This window comes from Camarhynchus parvulus, chromosome 3 (assembly GCF_901933205.1).
Source record: "Camarhynchus parvulus chromosome 3, STF_HiC, whole genome shotgun sequence".
Taxonomy (NCBI): domain Eukaryota; kingdom Metazoa; phylum Chordata; class Aves; order Passeriformes; family Thraupidae; genus Camarhynchus; species Camarhynchus parvulus.
Window position 1 is genome coordinate 41,523,241 of NC_044573.1, and position 20,194 is coordinate 41,543,434.

At 42.9% G+C, this 20,194-nt stretch overlaps 1 protein-coding gene across 1 annotated transcript; it reads left to right on the forward strand.

The window, feature by feature from the left end:
• The first annotated feature begins 100 nt into the window (after window positions 1–100).
• TAF5L (TATA-box binding protein associated factor 5 like) lies at window positions 101–19,512 on the forward strand. Its single transcript, XM_030946308.1, has 5 exons — window positions 101–194; window positions 4,231–4,375; window positions 8,923–9,027; window positions 11,776–12,500; window positions 17,518–19,512. The coding sequence occupies exons 2-5, from the start codon at window positions 4,234–4,236 to the stop codon at window positions 18,313–18,315; spliced, it is 1,770 nt and encodes a 589-aa protein (XP_030802168.1). The 5' UTR covers window positions 101–194; window positions 4,231–4,233; the 3' UTR covers window positions 18,316–19,512.
• The last annotated feature ends 682 nt before the right edge of the window (window positions 19,513–20,194 follow it).

Below are 20,194 nucleotides of genomic sequence, written 5' to 3' on the forward strand. Positions count from 1 at the left end.
GCCATGGAGCGGCCGCCGCCGCCCGCCGGGCCCCGGGCAGCACCGGCCGCGCCACCGGCACCGGCCCGCAGGGGAGGCGGCAGCGGCGGCGCGCCCGCCGGCAGCGCCCGGCTCCGCTGGGTGCAGTGACAGCGCCCCCCGGCCGCGCCGGCCCCCGCCTGCCTCCCGCCGCCTCCCGCCGCCTGCGATGCTCAGTGAGTGGGGACCGAACCGGGGCCGCGGCCCGGGGCCCGCCGGGGGGGCGCGGGGGGCGGGGCCGGTGACGGGAGCAGGGCCCGGGCGTCCCGCGGGCCGCCTCGTGGCGGAGGCCCGCAGGCCCGGCGCGGCCGGCGGCTCCCGGCAGCTCCCGGCAGGCCGGCGGGGGCACCTCGGGCACGGGCGCGGCCCTGGGGCAGCCCCGGCTGCGGACGGGCCGGGCGCGTGCCCTGCGCCCAGCGGTCGCGGGGGGCCTCTGGTCGTGATATCCTTCTTTCCCTTGGAAAGTGCGTGGGTTTAGTAAGCCTCTTCTTATCGCGCCATCTCTCTTCCCTTTTCTTTTTTTTTTTCCTTTTTTTTTTTTTTTTTTTTTTAATATTGACAGGAGAAGGCTTTAACTTTGGCGTCCCTTCAGCGAGCGCCCTTCGGCCCGCGGAGCAGCCCCAGGACGGGCGCGGGGCCCCGCAGGGCTCCCGGCCCCGGTGACCCCGGCAGGGCCCACAGGCCGGCAGTGCCGGTCCCGCGGCTCCGCTCGGCCCAGGAAGGGCCCGGCGGTGGCGGAGCCCGAGCCGAGGTGGTGTGAAGTGGGTTGGAGGAAAGCGTGTCCCGCAGGTCCCGCCGAGGACATCGGTGAAGCGCTGCTTGGCACCGAGTTGGGGCCGCGGGGGGGTCGGGGGAAAACAATGTGGAATTGGCAAAGCGTCATTCGTGGATGGTGAGCCAGATCTCGGTCCAAATGCAAATGGATTCATGCTCTTTTAAAATCACAGCTGTTCCCTCTCTGCCTCTTCGCATGAATGCCACTGCTCAGGCAAAAGCCTTCTCCGTAGTTCCTGCGATCCTATTTTCCTATTTTGCGCCACCACCATGCTCTCCAAGTCAACTTGTCATGTTTACTTGCCTGTTTTTGTGAATTGCAGCTGCTGCATGTGCGACATCCCCTGGCTTTTAGTTCATTATCTCCATATCAGTTTATCCTTATCTCGTTTATTCTGAAATTTTGTAAATTTCAGATTATCCTAATGTCACAAAATTAAAAATTGAGACCTGTTATTGTTGGTAGGCCCCACATTTCACCTGCAGTGATAAAGGATAAAAGATTACTCTTTGCTGTTCACAGCTGAGGCCGGAGACAGAGTTCTTATTAGAGAATATTCAAAAGATGCTATTGTTTTATGCTTTTATTAATTTGGGGGTTGGGTGTTTTTTAACTTAGCTCTCTGATGCTCACAGGTCTTTCCTCAGTCTGTTGGAAGAAAGAGACTGCTGTCCCAGTGTCAGGACAGGAATACAGAGTCTTTAAAAGCAGTGTTTCCAGTGCTAGTTTTTGAGTTCTTTTTAGTGTGTCTGTACTGGGATTATTTCAAGGCCGTGGAATCTGCCTAAACCTGTACCTGAAATGTAGCATAGGCGGGAAAATAATTTCCTTGGCCCAATGCTTAGTTCACAACTAACTTCCAGCTTTTCCAGGAAGGAGGAATTTGCAATGTGTTTTGTGTTATTAGCCTCTGCTCTGTTCTTTTTTTCAGTAGTTTTGGTTCCTCAAAAAAAATTACCTTAACCTTTTATCAGTGCTCCAGTTTGGAACACTGCAGAAAATGCTGCATTGTAGCTCTGCATTCTCACAATGTGATCTTCTTTCTTTCTTACTTGTTTTGCTTATCAGTAAAATTAGTTAGCAGCATTAGTATCTATTATTCTCTTTGGTTGTTCGAGAAGAATGAGACAACTGGGACTTCTGAACAATTGTTTCAAGCTTTATGCATTTTGTGAACAGGGAACACTATATGCTTTCAGTTTATTACATATTTTGGAGATTATCCTCAGTTATGAGAGCTAGAATTTTAAAATTGATTGGAAGTTAAAAATGGCAGGCTTGTCCTTTTATGCCTTTAAATTCTGCATCATTGACCTGTTGTGAATTGGTGTAGCTTGGATCTTGAACCAGCCTGACAGCATTTTGGGAGGCCATTCTTATGTTTATTTTATGTTACACTCTAATTTTGATAAAAGGCTCAATAAAGAATATTTGTGGGAGCGTTGGTTTTGCTCTTGCACTTCTCCTGAATGCTCTTCTTGCCTCAGTGACATTGTTCTTTGTAATGCTGCGTGTGAAGTATAAAGGCAAAGTGAAGGAAGAAGCAAAGAGCTGAAATTAGAGTATGGGTGACTGCTGTTTCTGATGCTAATGGGTGTTTCTTGATGAAGACACATTTCCTTAAGGGTTGTGTCACCTGGGAGTAGGGAAAAAAATCTCCTTGAGGTACTGCTAACATCCCCTACTGTGACTGCAGGGGGGAGTACACAGAGGAGCAAGAAACTGTACAGATTGCATAAATACCTCGGTTTTTGCATAAATGCCTTGGTGTGGACCTGGGCAAATCACTTGCACATGAGTCCCTGCAGCTGGCTGAAATGCAGAATGGTAGCAGTACCTTGTGAAGCTTAGTTAAGGGTGTTTTGTAGGAGGGTGCTATGTTGCTGGTCCATCCTTGGGTCCATTCCGCTTGGTGGTCTTGGTAAGAGTTCTGTCTTTGCTACAGTCTTGTGCAGCAGAAGTGTTACACTTGAGACAGTGTCTTCTTTAGAATTAACTTCTTTAATTGCAGGGAAGATGAAAAGGAAGTTTGCTTTTGCAGTGAAAGAAGGTGTTGAAAACTTTTTATTTTAATGGGTCTATCTGAAAATGCTTTGAAAACTCCCACCTGTTGATGCCCCTTCCCCACGCTCAACAGTTACTTAACCTGTAGGAACAAATGAGAATCTTTTTAAGGTTTTCACCAGAGCGTGTGGATTTGCAATTCCACATATCCATTGAAAGTGAGCTGTTGCTGGAATCTTGCATCCTCATCCACTTGTACCTAACTGCACAGAATGGTTATTTTTCTAACAAGTGGAATAAGCACTAAAGTGTGCATGTACATTTATTAGGAAAAAAAAACTCATTTGTATTTTTAAAGCTGTCCTTTTGTTAGAAATAATGGTTCTTACAAAAGGAGGAAGAGCATCCTTGTCTGTATCAGAGAGGTTGAGTTTCATCAGATTTAGCTGCTCAAATCAGGAAGCACTAGCACTCAGGAAACATTCATGCCATTGGTAGTGGGGCTGTGAGGTGTTGAACTATCTCCAGGCAGGCTTTACCTGGTGTAGGAAAAAACCCCTGTGGCTTAGTTGTGCTTTATTTCAAGCCTTTCAGGTTATCTAAACTTGTGTGTAAAGTCGATGGCTACTATGAAGGATTGGTGCAGTCAGTGGCTACGCAAATAGCAAGGGAGCTGTAGCATTCATCTTACTGAGGTTCCTTTATTACAAGCCAGGGGCTAAAAGGTAGCCTTGGGCTCATTTTGATTTTGAGGTACTTCCAAGCGGTGTTTGTGAGGATGGGTTCCTAAATGTATTAAAAAAAAAAAACCTTCAAAAGATTATTTCTGTTTCAAACTTCTGTAAGAGGGAAGCCTGGATAGGTCAAGGCAGATGATAAAGAAGGCTCTGCTTTTAATTTCCCTCTTTTGGCTCTAATCTTTAAGTTCAGCCAATAAGCTTTTGCTTCTTGGACTCTCCAAACAGATTTGCTATATAAAGCGTTATGTTTCCAGAATTTCCATCCTTGTATGTTAATTTCTCATTCCACTGAATCTTCTGGAGTTTTTTGTTGGTTATCGAGCAGAGGAACCAGAAAATGACTGAAGATTACTCAAACTGCTGCTGTCAAAACTGAAGGAGAGATATTCCCTTTTTATGAGCTGTTTTTAACAAAAATGCTTCAGTTCACCATTGCGGTTTTAGTCCAGAATCCTCAAAACTATTTTTGATTCCTCTGTGAAATCAGTAGAATTAGGCAGCAGAATATCTTCAGGGATCTACAAAATGTCTGGGCCATAGTACTGAGAGGCAGATCCCTGAAGGTTCTGTTTCATAACTCCGCAACAAAAACACAGAGATGTTTGTTTTCTCTCAGTATCAGTGCAACTACAGTCTTAAGTTGATCTCAGGTTGCCCTGTAAGAGTGTCATCACCTCTTTCTTTCCTTTTGAGGTCATGAAACGCGTACGCACAGAGCAGATTCAGATGGCAGTGTCCTGCTACCTCAAGCGCCGTCAGTATGTGGACTCGGAAGGTCCCCTAAAACAAGGGCTGAGGCTGTGTCAGACTGCTGAAGAGATGGCAGCTAATCTCACAGGTAATCCTATCGTATTTTCCATGACTACATCTTGGCAGAGTTGTGAGCACATGTGCTGGCAGCTATATGAATTTGTCTGCACAAGTGGATATTTCTCCTTTTGAAATTAAGAAATGTCTCATTCTTAAGTTGGTGTGAATTATGAACTTTGGAAGACCGAAAATGTGGGTGGAAGTGTAACAAGGTGACTTCATAGTCAGTGAAACATCAGGCTGAAATACCATGTGAGGGTAGTGAAAAATGCATATGTTTTATCCCAAATAATGTGAAGTCTGGTGAGTAGTGGTGCTTTGGAATGAAAGGGAGAAGAACCTAGATGAGAAAGGAAGTACAAGCAGGAAATTCTGTTGTACCTTTGTACTCCAGCAGAGTTATATCATGTGAAATTAAAGTGATAGGGCTGTGTCTTTTTCTGGCATAGTCAGCTTTGTAGTTATGAGAGATCTGCTCTTGTCATTTGGGGAAAAAACCCAAAACCTTCAGTGGATGAGAAAAGGCATGGAGGGAGATAAACTTTCTTCTCTTTCTTAAAGACTTCTGAATCCTGCCACACTGCTTGCTTTCCAAATTGTGTCTGTAACAGTTGTCATTGTAATTATTATTTTTGTTTCAACAAACTCTGCTGCTGCTTGAGCACACAGAAGTATTGGAAGGATGAAAGCTATGTGGATGTTATAGAGATTAAATTTATTTGTAAAAGTAATAGAAAATACTGGGCTGACATTTTGGGTAAAAAAGCAAGGAGAAACTTTTTTCCCTCAATGAAACTGCTTAGATTATGACAGTATCTCAGACGAAGGGGAGTGGTGGAGTTACTTGTAATATGACTTAATTTGGCAAAATATTAGTGGCTATTTAACTGTGTTTGTGGTTAGATAAGACTGGATGCAGGAACAGGTAAAATACTTTAAAGGCATTCCTTACCTTTACGTCATAGTACTTATCATTTCCTTGCTTTTTTCAGCCTAACTATCAGAAGTTTATTACAATCCCTGAAAAAGTACTGGGGAAGATGGGGAAAGAATGAAACCAAAGTAAACTGCTGAATTGTTTTTCAATAGGAGATTTTTTTTGTGAGAAGTGGGTAGAAAGGTCAGTGTCAAAATGTGCTCAGAATGTGATACCAGCCATATAAGGAGGACACAGAAGTGTCTGAAGTAGTGGAGATGAACTGGATTACAAGCCCTTGCATGAGCACAGGCACCTCATGCAAGGAAAAAAAATTCAATAAAGAGTGTGAATGAGTGTATGTTTACATTTTGCCTTTTAACTATCACAAAATATTATTAGTAAATTTCATGTCAATCTGTATCCTCTTGCCAGTGCATGGTTTTTGTAGATGGCCATTGAGAATTTAGTAATCAGTTTTCATTAGAACTGAAAATGGGCTGCTCTCATCTGTTCAGCTGCTTGCTACTTGTCAGATGTACTTGCAGTGAGCTGTCAGTAAGCATTCTGCAGTTCCAGCAGTGGCTGTTAGAAAAATGTCTGTAAAAGTAAACCCAAGCCTGTTACTTAATCTGACAACAGATGCTGAAAATACTTTCTGCTGCAGTCATTTTAGTTTTGCAAACTGAGTAAAAACTGAGCAGATTGCAAAGCCTGCAGTGCTTTATTTTGGGGAAAGTGATCAAATGTGTTTTTCTGAAGATGTTTTTGCTTTTTCCTTTGCAAAGCTCACGTTGTTTTTTTTTTTTTATGTTCAGCTCTATTGTTTGACTTTTAAATTAACTAGCCTGTGTGAATGGGAGACTTGGAGGCAACCTCAGAAGATGATCTGGTACAACCTTTTCTGTGGGAGAGGGAGCCCAGATGAGATTATCTAGAATTCTGTCTGATTATATCTGCAGTAAAATATAGCACAGAGCTTCCTTGTGATTATCCTATATTTCTCTAGAAAACAAGAACAATGTCTGAGGACAGAGTGAGTGACCAAGGAACAGGTTCATCTAATACTGCCCATAGCACTGTTAGCGCATATGAGTGTCTGAAATAATGTACAATTATACATCATCATACTCACCTAAAATAGGAATCAGTTGCTGTTACACAATATTTAGCTGGAACACATGTGTTAGCTGGAAGCAATTCTGCTGGTAGCTAACTCACAAGACCAGGAGGGTACTGTCCATATCCCTGAGTTAGGAGTGAGCTCCTTTGAATTTCCTATCAGGTTGCATAGCTGGCCACACTTACTGGATTTGGAGGAGCAGATATTTCCAATAGATATTCTTATGGCCAATGGGGAAGGTGGAAAAGAAACTATGGTAGGTTTATTAACCTAGCTAGTGTTTTACTTCTACCAGGTGGAAAATGTGCATGAAATTTTACTCTTGTTTTGGAATCAGTTGACTTCTTGATCCTTTTTGCAGTTCTCATTGGTTTAAAGTTTTGGGAAGGCAAAGAATTAGAATTTGTTAGAACTGTCTGGTATGTAGGGTTAATTTAGCATTTGCTGGATGGGAATGAGCTCTAGCATCATTACTGAAAGCATAGACCATAATGTTTGCCCGGTCAGACTGTTTCAGGACAGATAGTCAGAGATGATACTCCACCTTCTGAAGCATGAAGTACACCTTAATTTTGGAATTAAGTTGCTTATGCAGAAAAAGTTGTGCCCTGAAGAAAATATCTCATAAAGTCTAGGCCAATGAGTTGTGCTTGCATAGCACGAATAAAGTGGCAGGCCATTGCCATTCCTGCCGAAATGAGGCCACCAGATCTCTGTGAAGAGTTGAGTTACTGTTGAGTTACTGTTACATGTAATCCTGTGATAGACAGCATAAGAGACAGGCCCTCATATTTCTGTATTTCTTGGCTTTTACGAAGAGTTGTATGGGTGACATTGGAAACTGTCACGAAGTATTCTAGAGTTACTGTGTGTGCATACGTGCAATTTACTTTCTCGTGCTGAATATTGATCATATTCAATTTTACATACAAATAGCAGAACCTTTTACTTTAGGTATTGAGTAGTACCAGTATGTGAACGTGGAGTTCTTACCATCTTTGAGTTTCTGAAGCACTCAGGCTGTAGAAAGCTCAGTGTAGCTGTGCCTTTCAGCAAGTTATATTCATTTATATCTGAACTGATTTAAGAGATGATATCATATTGGTGCTGGAATCTGGTTTTGTTTTGGTTTTCTTTTTTTTCCCCAAGAGTGGATGATGAGCTCAGCCCATCTCTCTGTTTCAAGAGCTGAATTCAGCTTGCCAAACATACCTTCTGTATTTACATAAGCTGAAGGAAGGTAAACCTGTGTCTTACCAGACAGAAAGAGAGAGAGGAGTGGGGGAAGAATGGCAGCAGGCTGCCTGTGTACCATGTGCTGATCTCTTTCTAATTAGAGGCATTGAGATGAGCTGGAGGCTGGCCTATCTCTCTCTAGCGTGTGAACATTTGATAATGTTGTTTATAGACTTCCAGGGCTGTCAGACTTGTGCCTCTGTGCATGAGCCAAATGCTGGAACAAAAAGCCCCCCAGTCAATCAGGAGTAGAAGGGCAGAGGATGGAAAGTGGTGCAGGGCAAGGAAGACCAAAATAAGTTGAAGTGAAAGTAATAAAAATAGGGGGTTTGGTGGGGACGAGAGTTATGATTTGAAGAAAAAAAAACTGAAAGGGAAATAGTGAAACTCCTTGCCCTCTTGTGCTCTATTTAGAACAGCAAAACTTGGGTTTCTAATCACTGGCATTTGCATGTGCCTGGGGTTTCTTGATGCATGTCTGTAAACTTGCACGAAGTCCCCCGTGGATTCCAGGCTGTTAGCAGAACAGCAAAGGTTTGGTGCCAGAGAAGGAGAAGCCAATTCCCTTCCTAAACAGTTCAGAACCACTTTTTCCAGAATCTGGTTCTGAAAAAGAGTTTAGCATGGTCTGAGGAGACCGTGACAACTGGGTTTGTGGTCAGTTGTCAGTTACCCCTTAACCTAAAAGCCTCCGGGAGGAGGGAAGATTTTGGTTAAAAAATACAAAGTGTTTGCTTAGAGAGTCGGTGTTTTCTCCACCACCTCTGTGAGACTTAATAAATGATAAGAATTTGTTGTAAATTATAATGACCGGGACAAGAAATTTGAGAATCTGAAGTAGTGTCATTTTAGACCTGTTCATGATGGTTGATGGGACTCACTGAAAAAGAAACTGTACTTTGGAGAAAGTTGTATGTTGCTTTCCTCATCTTTTCTGAGTGTAAAGTTGTAAAACCACAGTTGTAAAACTTCTAAGGGGTCTCTGATGGTTGTTGCACTGAACTTCTTGGGAATTTAAGGTTGTATTTGAAAACTTGAAAATGTGTTCTGGGTGGAGCAGGTGAGTTGCTGAGATTTTTAGGATGGGTTTTAGCTTTCAGTGTATTTTCTCCTTCATGATCTGTCTAGGTGGTTAATGCCATGTTTAGGTGCTTTGGACTATGTCATACCTGAATGGTTTTAAAGATGAAATGTCATCTGAGTGGCTGCATACCTTGGATTTTATGAGAAGCTTTGTTCTCAGACACATATGTAAAAATCCTTAAATCCTTATATAAGTTTTGCTTTTTTTATTTCACAGTCCAATCTGAGTCTGGTTGTGCCAACGTCGTGTCTGCAGCTCCCTGCCTGGCGGAGCCCCAGCAATATGAAGTACAGTTTGGACGATTACGCAATTTTCTGACAGGTAAATCAGGAAACATGGAAGAAAAATTACTTTTTTTGTCATTTCAATGAGTAAAGGGCAATATAGTAAAATTTGAAATCATGTCTCTAACAATGTTTTGATTTCTAGTTTTGAGATTTCAGTTAAAATAGAAATATTTCATTTTTCTTTTTTTGGTTGTTTTCTATATGCTGAATAGCTTTGCATTTTGTAGATGGCTGGCTCTTTGCCCTTTCTTGTTCAAGCACTTGCCCTTTGTAGGTCTTCAGACAACACTATATTTACATAGGACAGGAAAGAAAATCAGTGTTTTATGTGAAAGGCAAGTAACTGAGAAAAGACTGTAGTTCTCTGTTGTATTTTAGTTTAAGGTTTTTAATTTTATCCATAATTGGCTTGTTTTTATGATGGTATGGATTTCTAAGGGAGAATTTGTTCCCATAAATTTAGCTGTACTGGCTTTGAGACTGAAGAAATACAGCAAAGTAAAAAAATTCTTAATCCATAATGATGCAGAAGTCAAATAATTATTTAATTTTTTTATAATTATTCTATAAATTTTTTTAACAAGTATTCTTGGAAATGTCTTTATTTCTTCTGTAAGCCCCCAACATGGGAAGAAGAAAGGAGACAGAATTTTTAAAGAATAGTACCAAGGAAAGTGAAGTTGTCACACACAATATTTGTCCAGTGCAGGGATTTGATCCCAGTGTGCATACCATCAGGATTATTATTTCTGATAGTTTTGGAGGGGAAGGGAGCAGGAAGGCAAAGGCAGAAAATAGTGAATTCTTGGAGCCTTGTCATCTACAGCAGTTCAATAGCTTTGTGCTTTAGAATTTGAAGTAAATCCTTATGGTTTAATAGATTTTTAGAAGTATGATAGCTCTGTTCAGTGCTTGGTGAAGTGCTTGCTTAATGCTTGATGAAGTGCTAGGTTTTGGTATTCATGCTGACTGCTTTCATCTTTTTTGTCCCTCTTGCTCTAGTTTGATATCTTACACAGATGAACTACCTCTGTTTGTTCGCGGGAGTAGCTTGCCAACCAGCCACAAGGCACAGCAGGGCACTTCCCATTTCTGTGATGCCTGCCCCACTGAGGAGTGGGCAGGGGCATAGCGACATAGTAACTTAACTAAGCAGTCTCTAGTTCAACCACCTGTTCAGAGCTGGGCAAGATGGGTGTTTGATCAGGTTGCTCAGAACCTTTTCCAGTCAGATTTAGAAAATCAAACACTCTTGAGATTGCTGTGCATCTCTGTGGCCCTGCTGCAATTCAGTGAGAATTTCCCTTGCAGCAGCTTGCCTGTTGTCCTTCCATTGAGTACCTCTGAGAAGAGCTGGCTCCTTTTCCTGTATAGTGCCCCACTGGGTACTGAAGGCAAGCAGTTGAATACCCACCCCCTTATTCTTCAGGCTAGACATACCCAGCTCCTGTAACCTCTTCATATGTTCCTAGGGAACATTTTCTTTGTTCCTCTTTCTGCCAACTTCCCATCTCTTCTCTTTTTCCCCTACTGCAAAGTGAGGTCCTTCTTCTTGTTTCATTTCTGGGCTAGTGCACCTGGAGAAAAAAGAGACCTGCTGACTGCTTAGAACTTTTACTACATGCAGACCACTGTTTTCACTGGCTTTGGCCCAGTTTCAGTGGGACAGGAAGAAGAGTGATGCTCAAGTATGCAAATATGTATGCATACACTGCACTCCATGCATACTCTGTAGTTACTCCTGTAGAAATGAGGCAGAGGCACAGTATGGACTAGAGAAAGTCCGGAAGAGTGCTCAACACAAAGGAAAAATAACCTAATGGAAAGGGAGAAAAGAGATCATGCGTTGGTGAGTGGCAGGAGGGAAGAGCATGTTGAAAAGCAGCAATGCTTTTTGCATTTTGAGGATCAGCAAATGTTTGAGGATCAGCAGTGCCTATTTGTTTTCCAGTAATTCGGACCATTTGGTCCTGTGGTAGTAACTCATTGTGGCCCTGTTTGTTGCTATGGTGTTCAGCAGGCTCTGCTCCTCACAGCTCCCTGCAGCTGGCAAACAGCCCCAGAGAAGCTGGGGAAGGAGGGGTGGAGCTGTTGCACAGATCAGCCTTTGCAAGGTACAGCGCAGCCTAATCGGGGTTTGTTACACTGTGTACTAGGAATTACTGCTGGGCTTTGCCTTGGCAGAGAGAGAAAAGCATGTACATGAGCCGGCACAGAAATAAAACGGGAGCGCCGCATATTGCAGTACATTTTGGAAACTGTAGCTTCCTTTCCCCTGAAGACAAATCAGTTCCATCCAAAGCATCACACTCATGTTTTACTGAAGCTGAGAGAAAAAAAGCTCAGGCCAGACAAGCTAGGTAAATAATTGTGGCTTAAACACTAAAAATACTCTTTTAAATATAATTAATACATTTTAAAGTTCATTTATCACAATAAACAAAGAGTAAAAAGAGCATGCTTTTTCTTTTGAAATAAATGGGGAAAATTCAACTATCATGTATTTTATGAGGTGGTATATTATTAGTTGTCCCATACCTGAAAACGGTTTTGAAATATCTGCATTTTGTTCTGACAAGGTACCTCACTGATGTGGCAATCTCTATTGTACCTCCTTTAGGTGACAGAAGAAGTTTGCTTAGATGTGCCAACAAATGTCTCTTTGCTTGCTTTCCAGTGTCACTGTTAGGGCTTTCTCAGTAGTCATCCTTGCTCTATTTTATTCCCAGTAGGAAGCAGTTTGAAAAGTCACTCAAAGTTTGTTGTTGTTTTTTTAATACAGATTCGGATTCTCAGCACAGCCATGAAGTGATGCCTCTTCTATATCCCCTCTTCGTCTACCTCCATCTGAACATGGTCCAGAATGGCCTAAAAAGCACAGTGGACAGTTTTTACAGCCGCTTCCATGGCATGTTCTTGCAGAATGCCAGCCAGAAGGATATCATTGAACAGTTGCAGACTACCATGACTATTCAAGATATCCTGTCCAACTTGAAGCTCCGGGCTTTTCTGGACAACAAATATGTCATCCGCCTTCAAGAGGACAGCTACAACTACCTTCTTCGCTACCTCCAAAGTGACAACAACAACGCCCTGTGCAAAGTCCTGACCTTGCACATTCACCTGGATGTGCAGCCTGCCAAGAGGACTGACTACCAGCTCTATGCCGGCGGGAGCTCCTCACGCAGCGAGAGCAACGGCCTGGAACCCAGCGACGTGCCAGCTTCCATTCTGCAGAATGAGGCAGCGCTGGATTTACTGCAGGACAGCATTAAACGTGTCAAGGACGGGCCCCCTTCCTTAACCACCATCTGTTTCTATGCCTTCTATAACACAGAGCAGTTGCTGAACACTGCAGAGATTTCACCAAATAGCAAGCTGCTCGCTGCTGGGTTCGATAATTCATGTGTGAAGCTGTGGAGCCTGCGCTCCCGGAAGTTGAAATCTGAGCCCCACCTTGTTGATGTGTCCCGCATCCATTTGGCTTGTGACATCCTGGATGAGGAGGTTTGGATACCCTTTTTTCCCCCCTTCTTCCCCTTCTACTGGACTGCTTTGAACATGGATTGTTGAGTATGTAGTCATGTGTTAGGGAGCTCTGAGGCTGTTGCACAACCTGCCTGCCTTGATGCACAGATTTGATAACTTACTGTCATCCTTGTTCTTTCCTGCAGTGGTTGTTAGTGGTAAACGGAGGTGCAATCAGTCTGTGCTTAGGTCATAGTTTGTTAGTCCTGGGTGCTGGTCCCCCTCCTCCAGCTGTCCTTGAACAGATGACAGTAGGTAGGCAACACAGAAAGGACAGGTGACTAGAGTAGGCTCTCTTCCCTGAGAAGCATGGAGCCTTCTTTGGGATGAGAAGTAGCTCAGAAAAGCCAGGCAGAAGGGTGGAGAGAAGGGCAGATGCACAGGAAGAGGAAAATATAGACAAAGTAAGGAAAAGAGCTAAAGAAGTCTGATCAGATGCCTATGTGCAAAACTGTATTTCAGGTGTGTCACCTTAATTTACCAGAGGTCAAGAGTTATAGAAAAATTATGCAAAATGTCCCTGTTAAGGATTCTGAAGTGTAGAAACTTTAGAGGCTTCCTACTCCAGAGTGTTGGAGATGAGGACAGGGATGTGTGTACCGTTACTTCACATGCAATGCTAGGTGGCATCTTCTGCTTGACTTTTTTTTTCTTTTTTCCTTTCTAGTCACACCTTTCCTCCCCTCTCCACAGAAGTGCCCAAGTAGCAATTTATATCTGGTTAGAGATCAAAATTTTGACTCTTCTGTTGTTTAATCACTCTTCTCCTTAAAAAAAAAACCTAACTTATTTCTTCTTGTGTTGAGTGTTTAGCAGGAGAGCCACCCTTTTTTCCACTATTTTTTCTTCTAAAAAATACTTAATGGCAAGGTTCTATTTATTTTGGAAGAGTGCCGAGAGCTTGGTGTATTTAGGGATCTGTGATTAGGGATTGCTTTGTTAAACAGCTTGAGAAAAGAGGCAAGCATCAAGGTGAGACAGCACAGCAGCGTGTTCAGGATTTCCCAGGTTAACCCTTTTTGCAGAGTGAGCAGATAAGTAGGTCAGACTAGCCCAAAATAGAGTTATGGGCTCATTTTCATTGTAAACTGCAAGAGTTCATAGGGCATGTACTGTGTATTGCCCATCATAGAAGCCAAATGTCAGCACCTGCAACAGAGGAAAATTTGGTAAATCAGCAGGTCACCTTCTTTGGCTCTGGACTGTGGAAAAGTTAGATATTGCCAGGTTGTCAGGAGTATGTGTATTAGCTTTTTTTGGCATGTAGTCATAGACTTGCTTATTGTACACATATTAGGAGACAGCCATGGTATCCTGGAATTCATGGAATCCTGAATGCAAATAGCTTTTGGTGGCTATTGGATGTTTTGTGCACAGGTCTGAAGCAAAAAACTGGTCAAAAACCAGCACAGATCAAAGTCATCATTGCCCTGAATAATTTTCACCACTGACAAAACAGTCACCTGAGCAGGAGTTCAGAGAGGATACCAATACCAGCCTCAACACAAGTTTGGTTACCAAATGCAAATGAAAGCCCCTTGACTACAAGGAAATAAATTCAGTTAACTGGGAGCCCTAAGTTGAAATACACAGGCACCTACAGCATTGCAGGTGGGAACAGGCCAGCAATTGCTTTGATTCCATGGGAGAGGAAGCCAGATACCAAGACCAACCAGACTACCTTGACTGGGCTGCAGCTCAGTATGAGCAGGGGCTGTATTTCAGATTGTCACTGCAGTCTGATCAGTAGCAATTCACAGGGATAAAGCTGACTCAGACTTTGACAAAGAACAAAAATTCTGAATGCACTTTGACATTACTTCTGTGAGTTCTATGGAATAACTTGCGAGGATGTTAAAATTTGGTTTGGTTGATTTCTGTATTCTATAATTAGCTTTGGATAATGTGTTTAAATAGTAATGCATTAAATAAGTAGTCTTCAGCCTGGTTTTTAATTTTCTGCAAGGAAACAGATCCTTCCTTTTATGCAGTCACAAAGGTCTAAAATCATGCTAGTTTCAGTGAATGTTGTTCAGGGTGGCACTAAAGCTACTCTGTTGGGTTTATTAATTCTTCTTGTGAAGGAGTGTGTGTGTGTATATATATATATATGTAAACCAAGGTGAGACTTAGCAAATGTGTTAGAACAAGATTTTTCCTAGTCCATGTGAAGCCTTTGTGTCACAAAGGTCAAAATCATCTTCTAGGTGTAGTTTTACTAAATTTTGCTCAGTGTCGTGCTGCAGTGTACTTCACTAGTGTAATCTTGCTTCTTGCAAATACGAGAGGCTTATTATTTTGGAATACAGTAATTCTGTTTTCTTTATAGTAGCATCTCACAAATGCCACTTTATAGTCTCTCTAACTTTGGGTCCAGTATAAAAATGGAGTTTTGTAGCTGTACAAATGAAAGTATTGTTTGTCTCTTTGCAGTTTTACCATGCTCATTGCTGGTACTCCATAAATCAACATCAGAAAATAATGCTCTGTTCCAAGCCACAACAGTGCCAGCCTTTAAATCCTGTGAAGACTAAGACTTGACCCCATTTAGCTCTGCTTCTAAGGTTCTGCTTTTAAGTGGCAGTGGTCCTTCAAGTGATAATGAGTGGGGATGATGCTTGCTTGATGGCAGATAGGAGGGAATTCTGGAAGCAGCAGTAAAAAATGTCCTGCAAATTGTGCCATCCTTCTTCATCATTCCCTGCTACAGGCAGATATGAGGTCTTCCTTTTGGCATCTTTAGAGCACTGCAGGATGAGAGAGATTATGGCGCCCAGGAAAACCTGTTACTGGTTAGGAAAAAAAAGGGGAGGAATGTGAGCTTATGGTTTGTTTTTCTTTGAGGCTATCATTGTTGCTTTTTGAGGCTTGGTGGCTGCACTTGCAGCTGCTTTGCTAATCTGGTCAGCAGACTAACTTGGATAGGGAGGAAACTGAAAAATGTGGTGACTCAGAAGCATTATAGATGTACTGTTTTCAGTGAGCTGTGACAGGAGTGTGCAGTTGTGCTAAGTGGGTGTCAAACAGAAAGATAAGATTTGCTACCTGTGACTATATAGGAGTATGAGTTTCAACGCTGCAGAAGGTGTTGTCAAGTCTCCTGGTACAGTAATATGGAAGAGGGAAGAGGAGGTGCTTGCAGACAGCCCATGTAGCCTTGTATTTGAATGCACAAAATTAAGTACCAGGACTTGCAAAATTTGCAGAAACTGTAGTACAATACAGGCAACTTGAATGGGCTTCCACTGGTAACTTTTCAGGAGTCTTATGGTCATAATTAAATAGTACAAAATGCTGCAGGTATCAGCCATTCTCCTTTAATGTGGCAACACAGCCTAGAGATGCTGTAGATTCCAGTAAGCCTTGCTCTATGTGAGGTAGAAAAGCAATTTGAATAAGAATGGTGCTTTGCATGCCAGAGCCTGCAGTTTCTCTCTGCCTCACTTCCATAGCAGAGAGGAAGTTGGCTTCCAGCCCCACCATAAAGCTCCCATGGGCACTGACTATGAGGAGAAGCAGCATTGTTAAAGATGGCTTGCTGCCTACTACGTACTGTGCTGTTGAGATGGAGAAAGGCAAGGAGATAGCCAAGTCAGAGTTTGCTCACCTCCAGCATGAAATTTGAAACCACTGGAGGAGAAGCACTTTCTGGGCCATTGCTAAGTCTGAAGCCAAACTGTCTGTGGGTCCTGAGGTGTCGGGGGTGGGGGTGTGGGAGATAGAGAGCTGCTTACAACACACTGACTTCTGCTGCTCTGGCTTCTGCTGGTTGTCAACAATCCAGCAGCCCTGGGGAATTGGGTTTCCTCTCAGGGCAGGAAGTGCTCCCTCTGCAGGAAATGGGCCAGTTCAAGATGATAAATGATAAAGGGGCTGCTCACAAACAAAAGGATGTTGTGTTGAATTTGATGTGCAGAGATTGTCTGTGAATGAGTGTTACTGATTCGGTACTGAGGAAAAGTGTCTTCCTGACAGCCCTGAGGAGGGCTGGTCTCAAGCTACTACACAGTTGTACCCCAAGCAAGGATTATCTTGTACTGTCAGTGAGAACCCTGCTTGTCAGGCAAGGACACTTCTGAGATCTGTTGAAACCTGTGTAGTCTGTAGCCTTAGAGTGTCAAGAGGTGCTAGCTGAGTAGGCTTTTAGAGACTTACCATCCATCAGGTGATTCCTTTAGCTCAGCTCACTGAATAGTCTTTAAACACAAAAGTCTTTACTTGTTGACTATCTGTCCTGGTACTTGAATTAGAGAATAACAGGATAGAAAGGTTTCCAGTGCCATCATTTTTGTGATTATTCATCTTCTCCTATGCCAAAGTAGATACATTGGCCTAAATAAGCTGCCTACATTTGCTATTCTCGAAGGTGGTTCTTGGAGGGTGAGGATGTGAAAGCATCCTGATGGAGCTTGGAGGTAGAAATAGATGTTAGAGCCTTGCTGCATTTCTGTTCACATGCGGGATTGAGAAAGAAGGTTAAGCAGACAGCTTGTCAAATATGCTTTGTCTTCCCATCTCCTGTCTTTTGTTTAAGACATCTGTGATTGTTTCCCTCTACTGTGAGATTCACTTCCAACAGTGACCACACAAAAAGAGTAGATGCCAAGATCTGCTTTGAACATCTTAGCCAAATGTTTTTGTAGTAAAGTGGATAGAGACTATGCATATGTTTTGCTAAAAACATATTTTAGCAAAAGGAAAAATGTCATGTAATATTTATCCCCTCTGTGCCTGCAGTCTCAGGTTAGGATGCCTTCTGGACTGAGCATAAGGCTACCAGAATTAAAGTCTTATCTCACCATCTCTTTCAGTATTCACTTGTAGCAAATGTACCAGCAATGTTGGTGTCTCAGAGTTGCACAAACTGTGCCACATCCAAAGTAAATAATCTAACTCCTTCTGTATTAACACCCTCCTGATTTCCTAGTGGAGGTTTTTATATTTGTTGAACCGATAAACATGCTTTCCTTCCTTGTTTCTTTTTCTTCATGACCAGGAGGAAGAGGATGACAATGCAGGCACAGAAATGAAGATCCTGAGAGGACACTGTGGACCTGTGTATAGCACAAGGTTCCTTTCAGACAGTTCAGGACTCTTATCTTGTTCTGAGGACATGTCCATCAGGTACTGGGACCTCGGAAGCTTTACAAACACTGTGTTGTACCAAGGACATGCCTATCCTGTCTGGGATTTGGATATTAGCCCCTGCAGCCTGTACTTTGCCAGCGGTTCCCATGATCGCACCGCCCGGCTCTGGTCGTTTGATCGGACGTACCCGCTGCGAATATACGCGGGCCATTTGGCGGATGTGGACTGCATCAAGTTCCACCCCAATTCCAACTACTTAGCCACGGGCTCCACGGACAAAACCGTGCGCCTGTGGAGCACCCAGCAGGGCAACTCAGTGCGGCTTTTCACTGGGCACCGGGGCCCCGTGCTGGCACTCGCCTTTTCCCCCAACGGTAAGTACCTGGCATCGGCAGGTGAAGACCAGCGGCTGAAGCTGTGGGACTTGGCATCAGGAACTCTTTACAAAGAACTGAGGGGGCACACAGACAACATAACCAGCCTTACTTTTAGCCCTGACAGTAGTTTAATTGCTTCGGCGTCAATGGACAATTCAGTTCGGGTCTGGGACATTCGGAACACGTACTGCAACGCCCCTGCGGATGGGTCTTCCAGTGAACTGGTTGGTGTATATACCGGACAGATGAATAATGTACTGAGCGTACAGTTTATGGCCTGTAATCTTCTTCTAGTGACTGGAATTGCACAAGAAAATCAGGAACATTAATTTTGCTTTTTGTCTTAGGGAAGTGGGTGGGTGTCTTGTATGCCAGAGTCCATTGCAAACTGAGATTACTGACTGTGAAACACTTCTCTTCCTCTGCCCCCTTGAAAGGCTTGTTCAGGGTGATGCAAATGCTTTAAGATGTCACAAAAATGCCTGTGCTGTTGAACAAAATAAGGAAAAAAAGGAGGATTGATGAAAATACATACACATTCTAATTTTGTACTTTTAGGAATGGGAAAAAGGGGAGTAAATCCAGTAACTTGAGGAAACTGAAAGCCTGGCCCAGACAAGTGAAACTGCCAACCAGATAAGCTGGTGACCTGCACTTAAATATCCTTCATTGATTGATGGGCACATCTTATCTACTGTTAATTTGGCTTGAGTGTGTGGAGAACTACTGGCCCAGTGGTTTTTGTTTTGTTTTGCTTTTGCTTTCCTGGTATTGCAGAGGACCAGCATTTTTAAGACCCTTCTATTAAAAGAACATTATGTATTTTCTACAGTGATAGTAGTCCTAAATATTTCAGCTCCCTATAGCACTTCCAGAATATTTTGGACTAAATAAGTAGAAAATACCCTTGTTCTTTTTCAGTAAGGGCAAGGAAATCTGACCTCAGTTGGGGCCCATCTCTGCATTGTTGTTTGGGTTTGGTTCCTGGTACTAGCTGTGATTATGTGTATTTATGTTCCATTAATTAGGAAATTTTCTGACTCTGGTTGCACTGTGTTTTGAGGGTGGGAGGACAGTGGGGACAGAGTGGTGGCTTTAAGAATAATGAACAACTTGCCTTGTCTGGAGGGAGGGCACCATAGAATGGAAACAGCCAAGTTTGGACTCCTAATGGAAACAGGGCATGGCAACCCACCACTGCACCTCACAGAAAGATTTCCATAAATGGAAGTTGGTAGTCTAGGGAGAGGGGGATGAGGAGAAACACACAAAATGACATGGGAAAAAATAGTATTACTAAATTATTGTGTGTACACAGAGGCAGCTCTGCCAGTGTTGGATTTTTCTCAAATGTTGCAATACCGGTTTCATGAACATTTTGTGAGATAAATCATCAGCATTTACAAGGATCTGCAGAAAAAGCACGTTCTAGTTTGTCATTTGGAGAGATTAAATATTTCTGCTTTCTGGAAAGAGTTATTTTGTATTTTGTTTTCTATTAAAAGCATTTAGTTTAAAAAGAAAAATAAAAATTGTTTGGTCCCTTTCTGGGAAGTTCACTCTGACTTGTATGACAAGAAGAGGGCAGCAGCTTCCCCTACACTGCATGAGACAGATCCACTTGGAGGTTGAATCTGGTGGTGTCGCTCACTTGGTGCTGTTTTGATGTCACCCTACTTGCTTTCCACAGAGCTGATGAGACGCGTCATGGAGTGGGATATTGATACAGCTTTGTAGGCCAGCTGATATGTATGGGGAGGATCTAGGTACCCTCTGAGGTTAACACTGCACCAAAAGGCCTCATTCTGCCGTACTACATGACCTTTACTTTGTGGTTTGATCTGTCAAAATGCCTCTTTCAAGCAGATGTCTTCTAGACAGGCTGTGGGTATTAAATGATAATTCCCATCAGCTTCCCTCAGCCCTGCTGGATTTTCATGAGAAAATTCTCTTGAATGTCTAAACAATCGAAGAGTTCAAACAACAACTCACAGTTGCCATTTTATTTTATTGTATATTTACAAAACAGTAAACTACAAAAATCTTTTACCAGAAAAGTGTTTGACCTTTCTGATATTAACACCAGCATGTGCTGCAGCTCAGTACTGGGAGTACCAGAAACCCCTCTGTACACCTGGAGTTGAATTGCACTGCTGATCTTCTGATGGCTGCATATCAGAAGTGTAAAGCAGCTTAATCCCTGACCAG

Coding starts and splice junctions, on each gene's coding strand:
- TAF5L (XM_030946308.1), top strand. CDS start 4,234: ATGAAACGCGTACGCACAGAGCAGATTCAGATGGCAGTGTCCTGCTAC. Junction 4,376..8,922: donor GATGGCAGCTAATCTCACAG/GTAATCCTATCG, acceptor TTTATTTCACAG/TCCAATCTGAGTCTGGTTGT. Junction 9,028..11,775: donor ATTACGCAATTTTCTGACAG/GTAAATCAGGAA, acceptor TTTTTAATACAG/ATTCGGATTCTCAGCACAGC.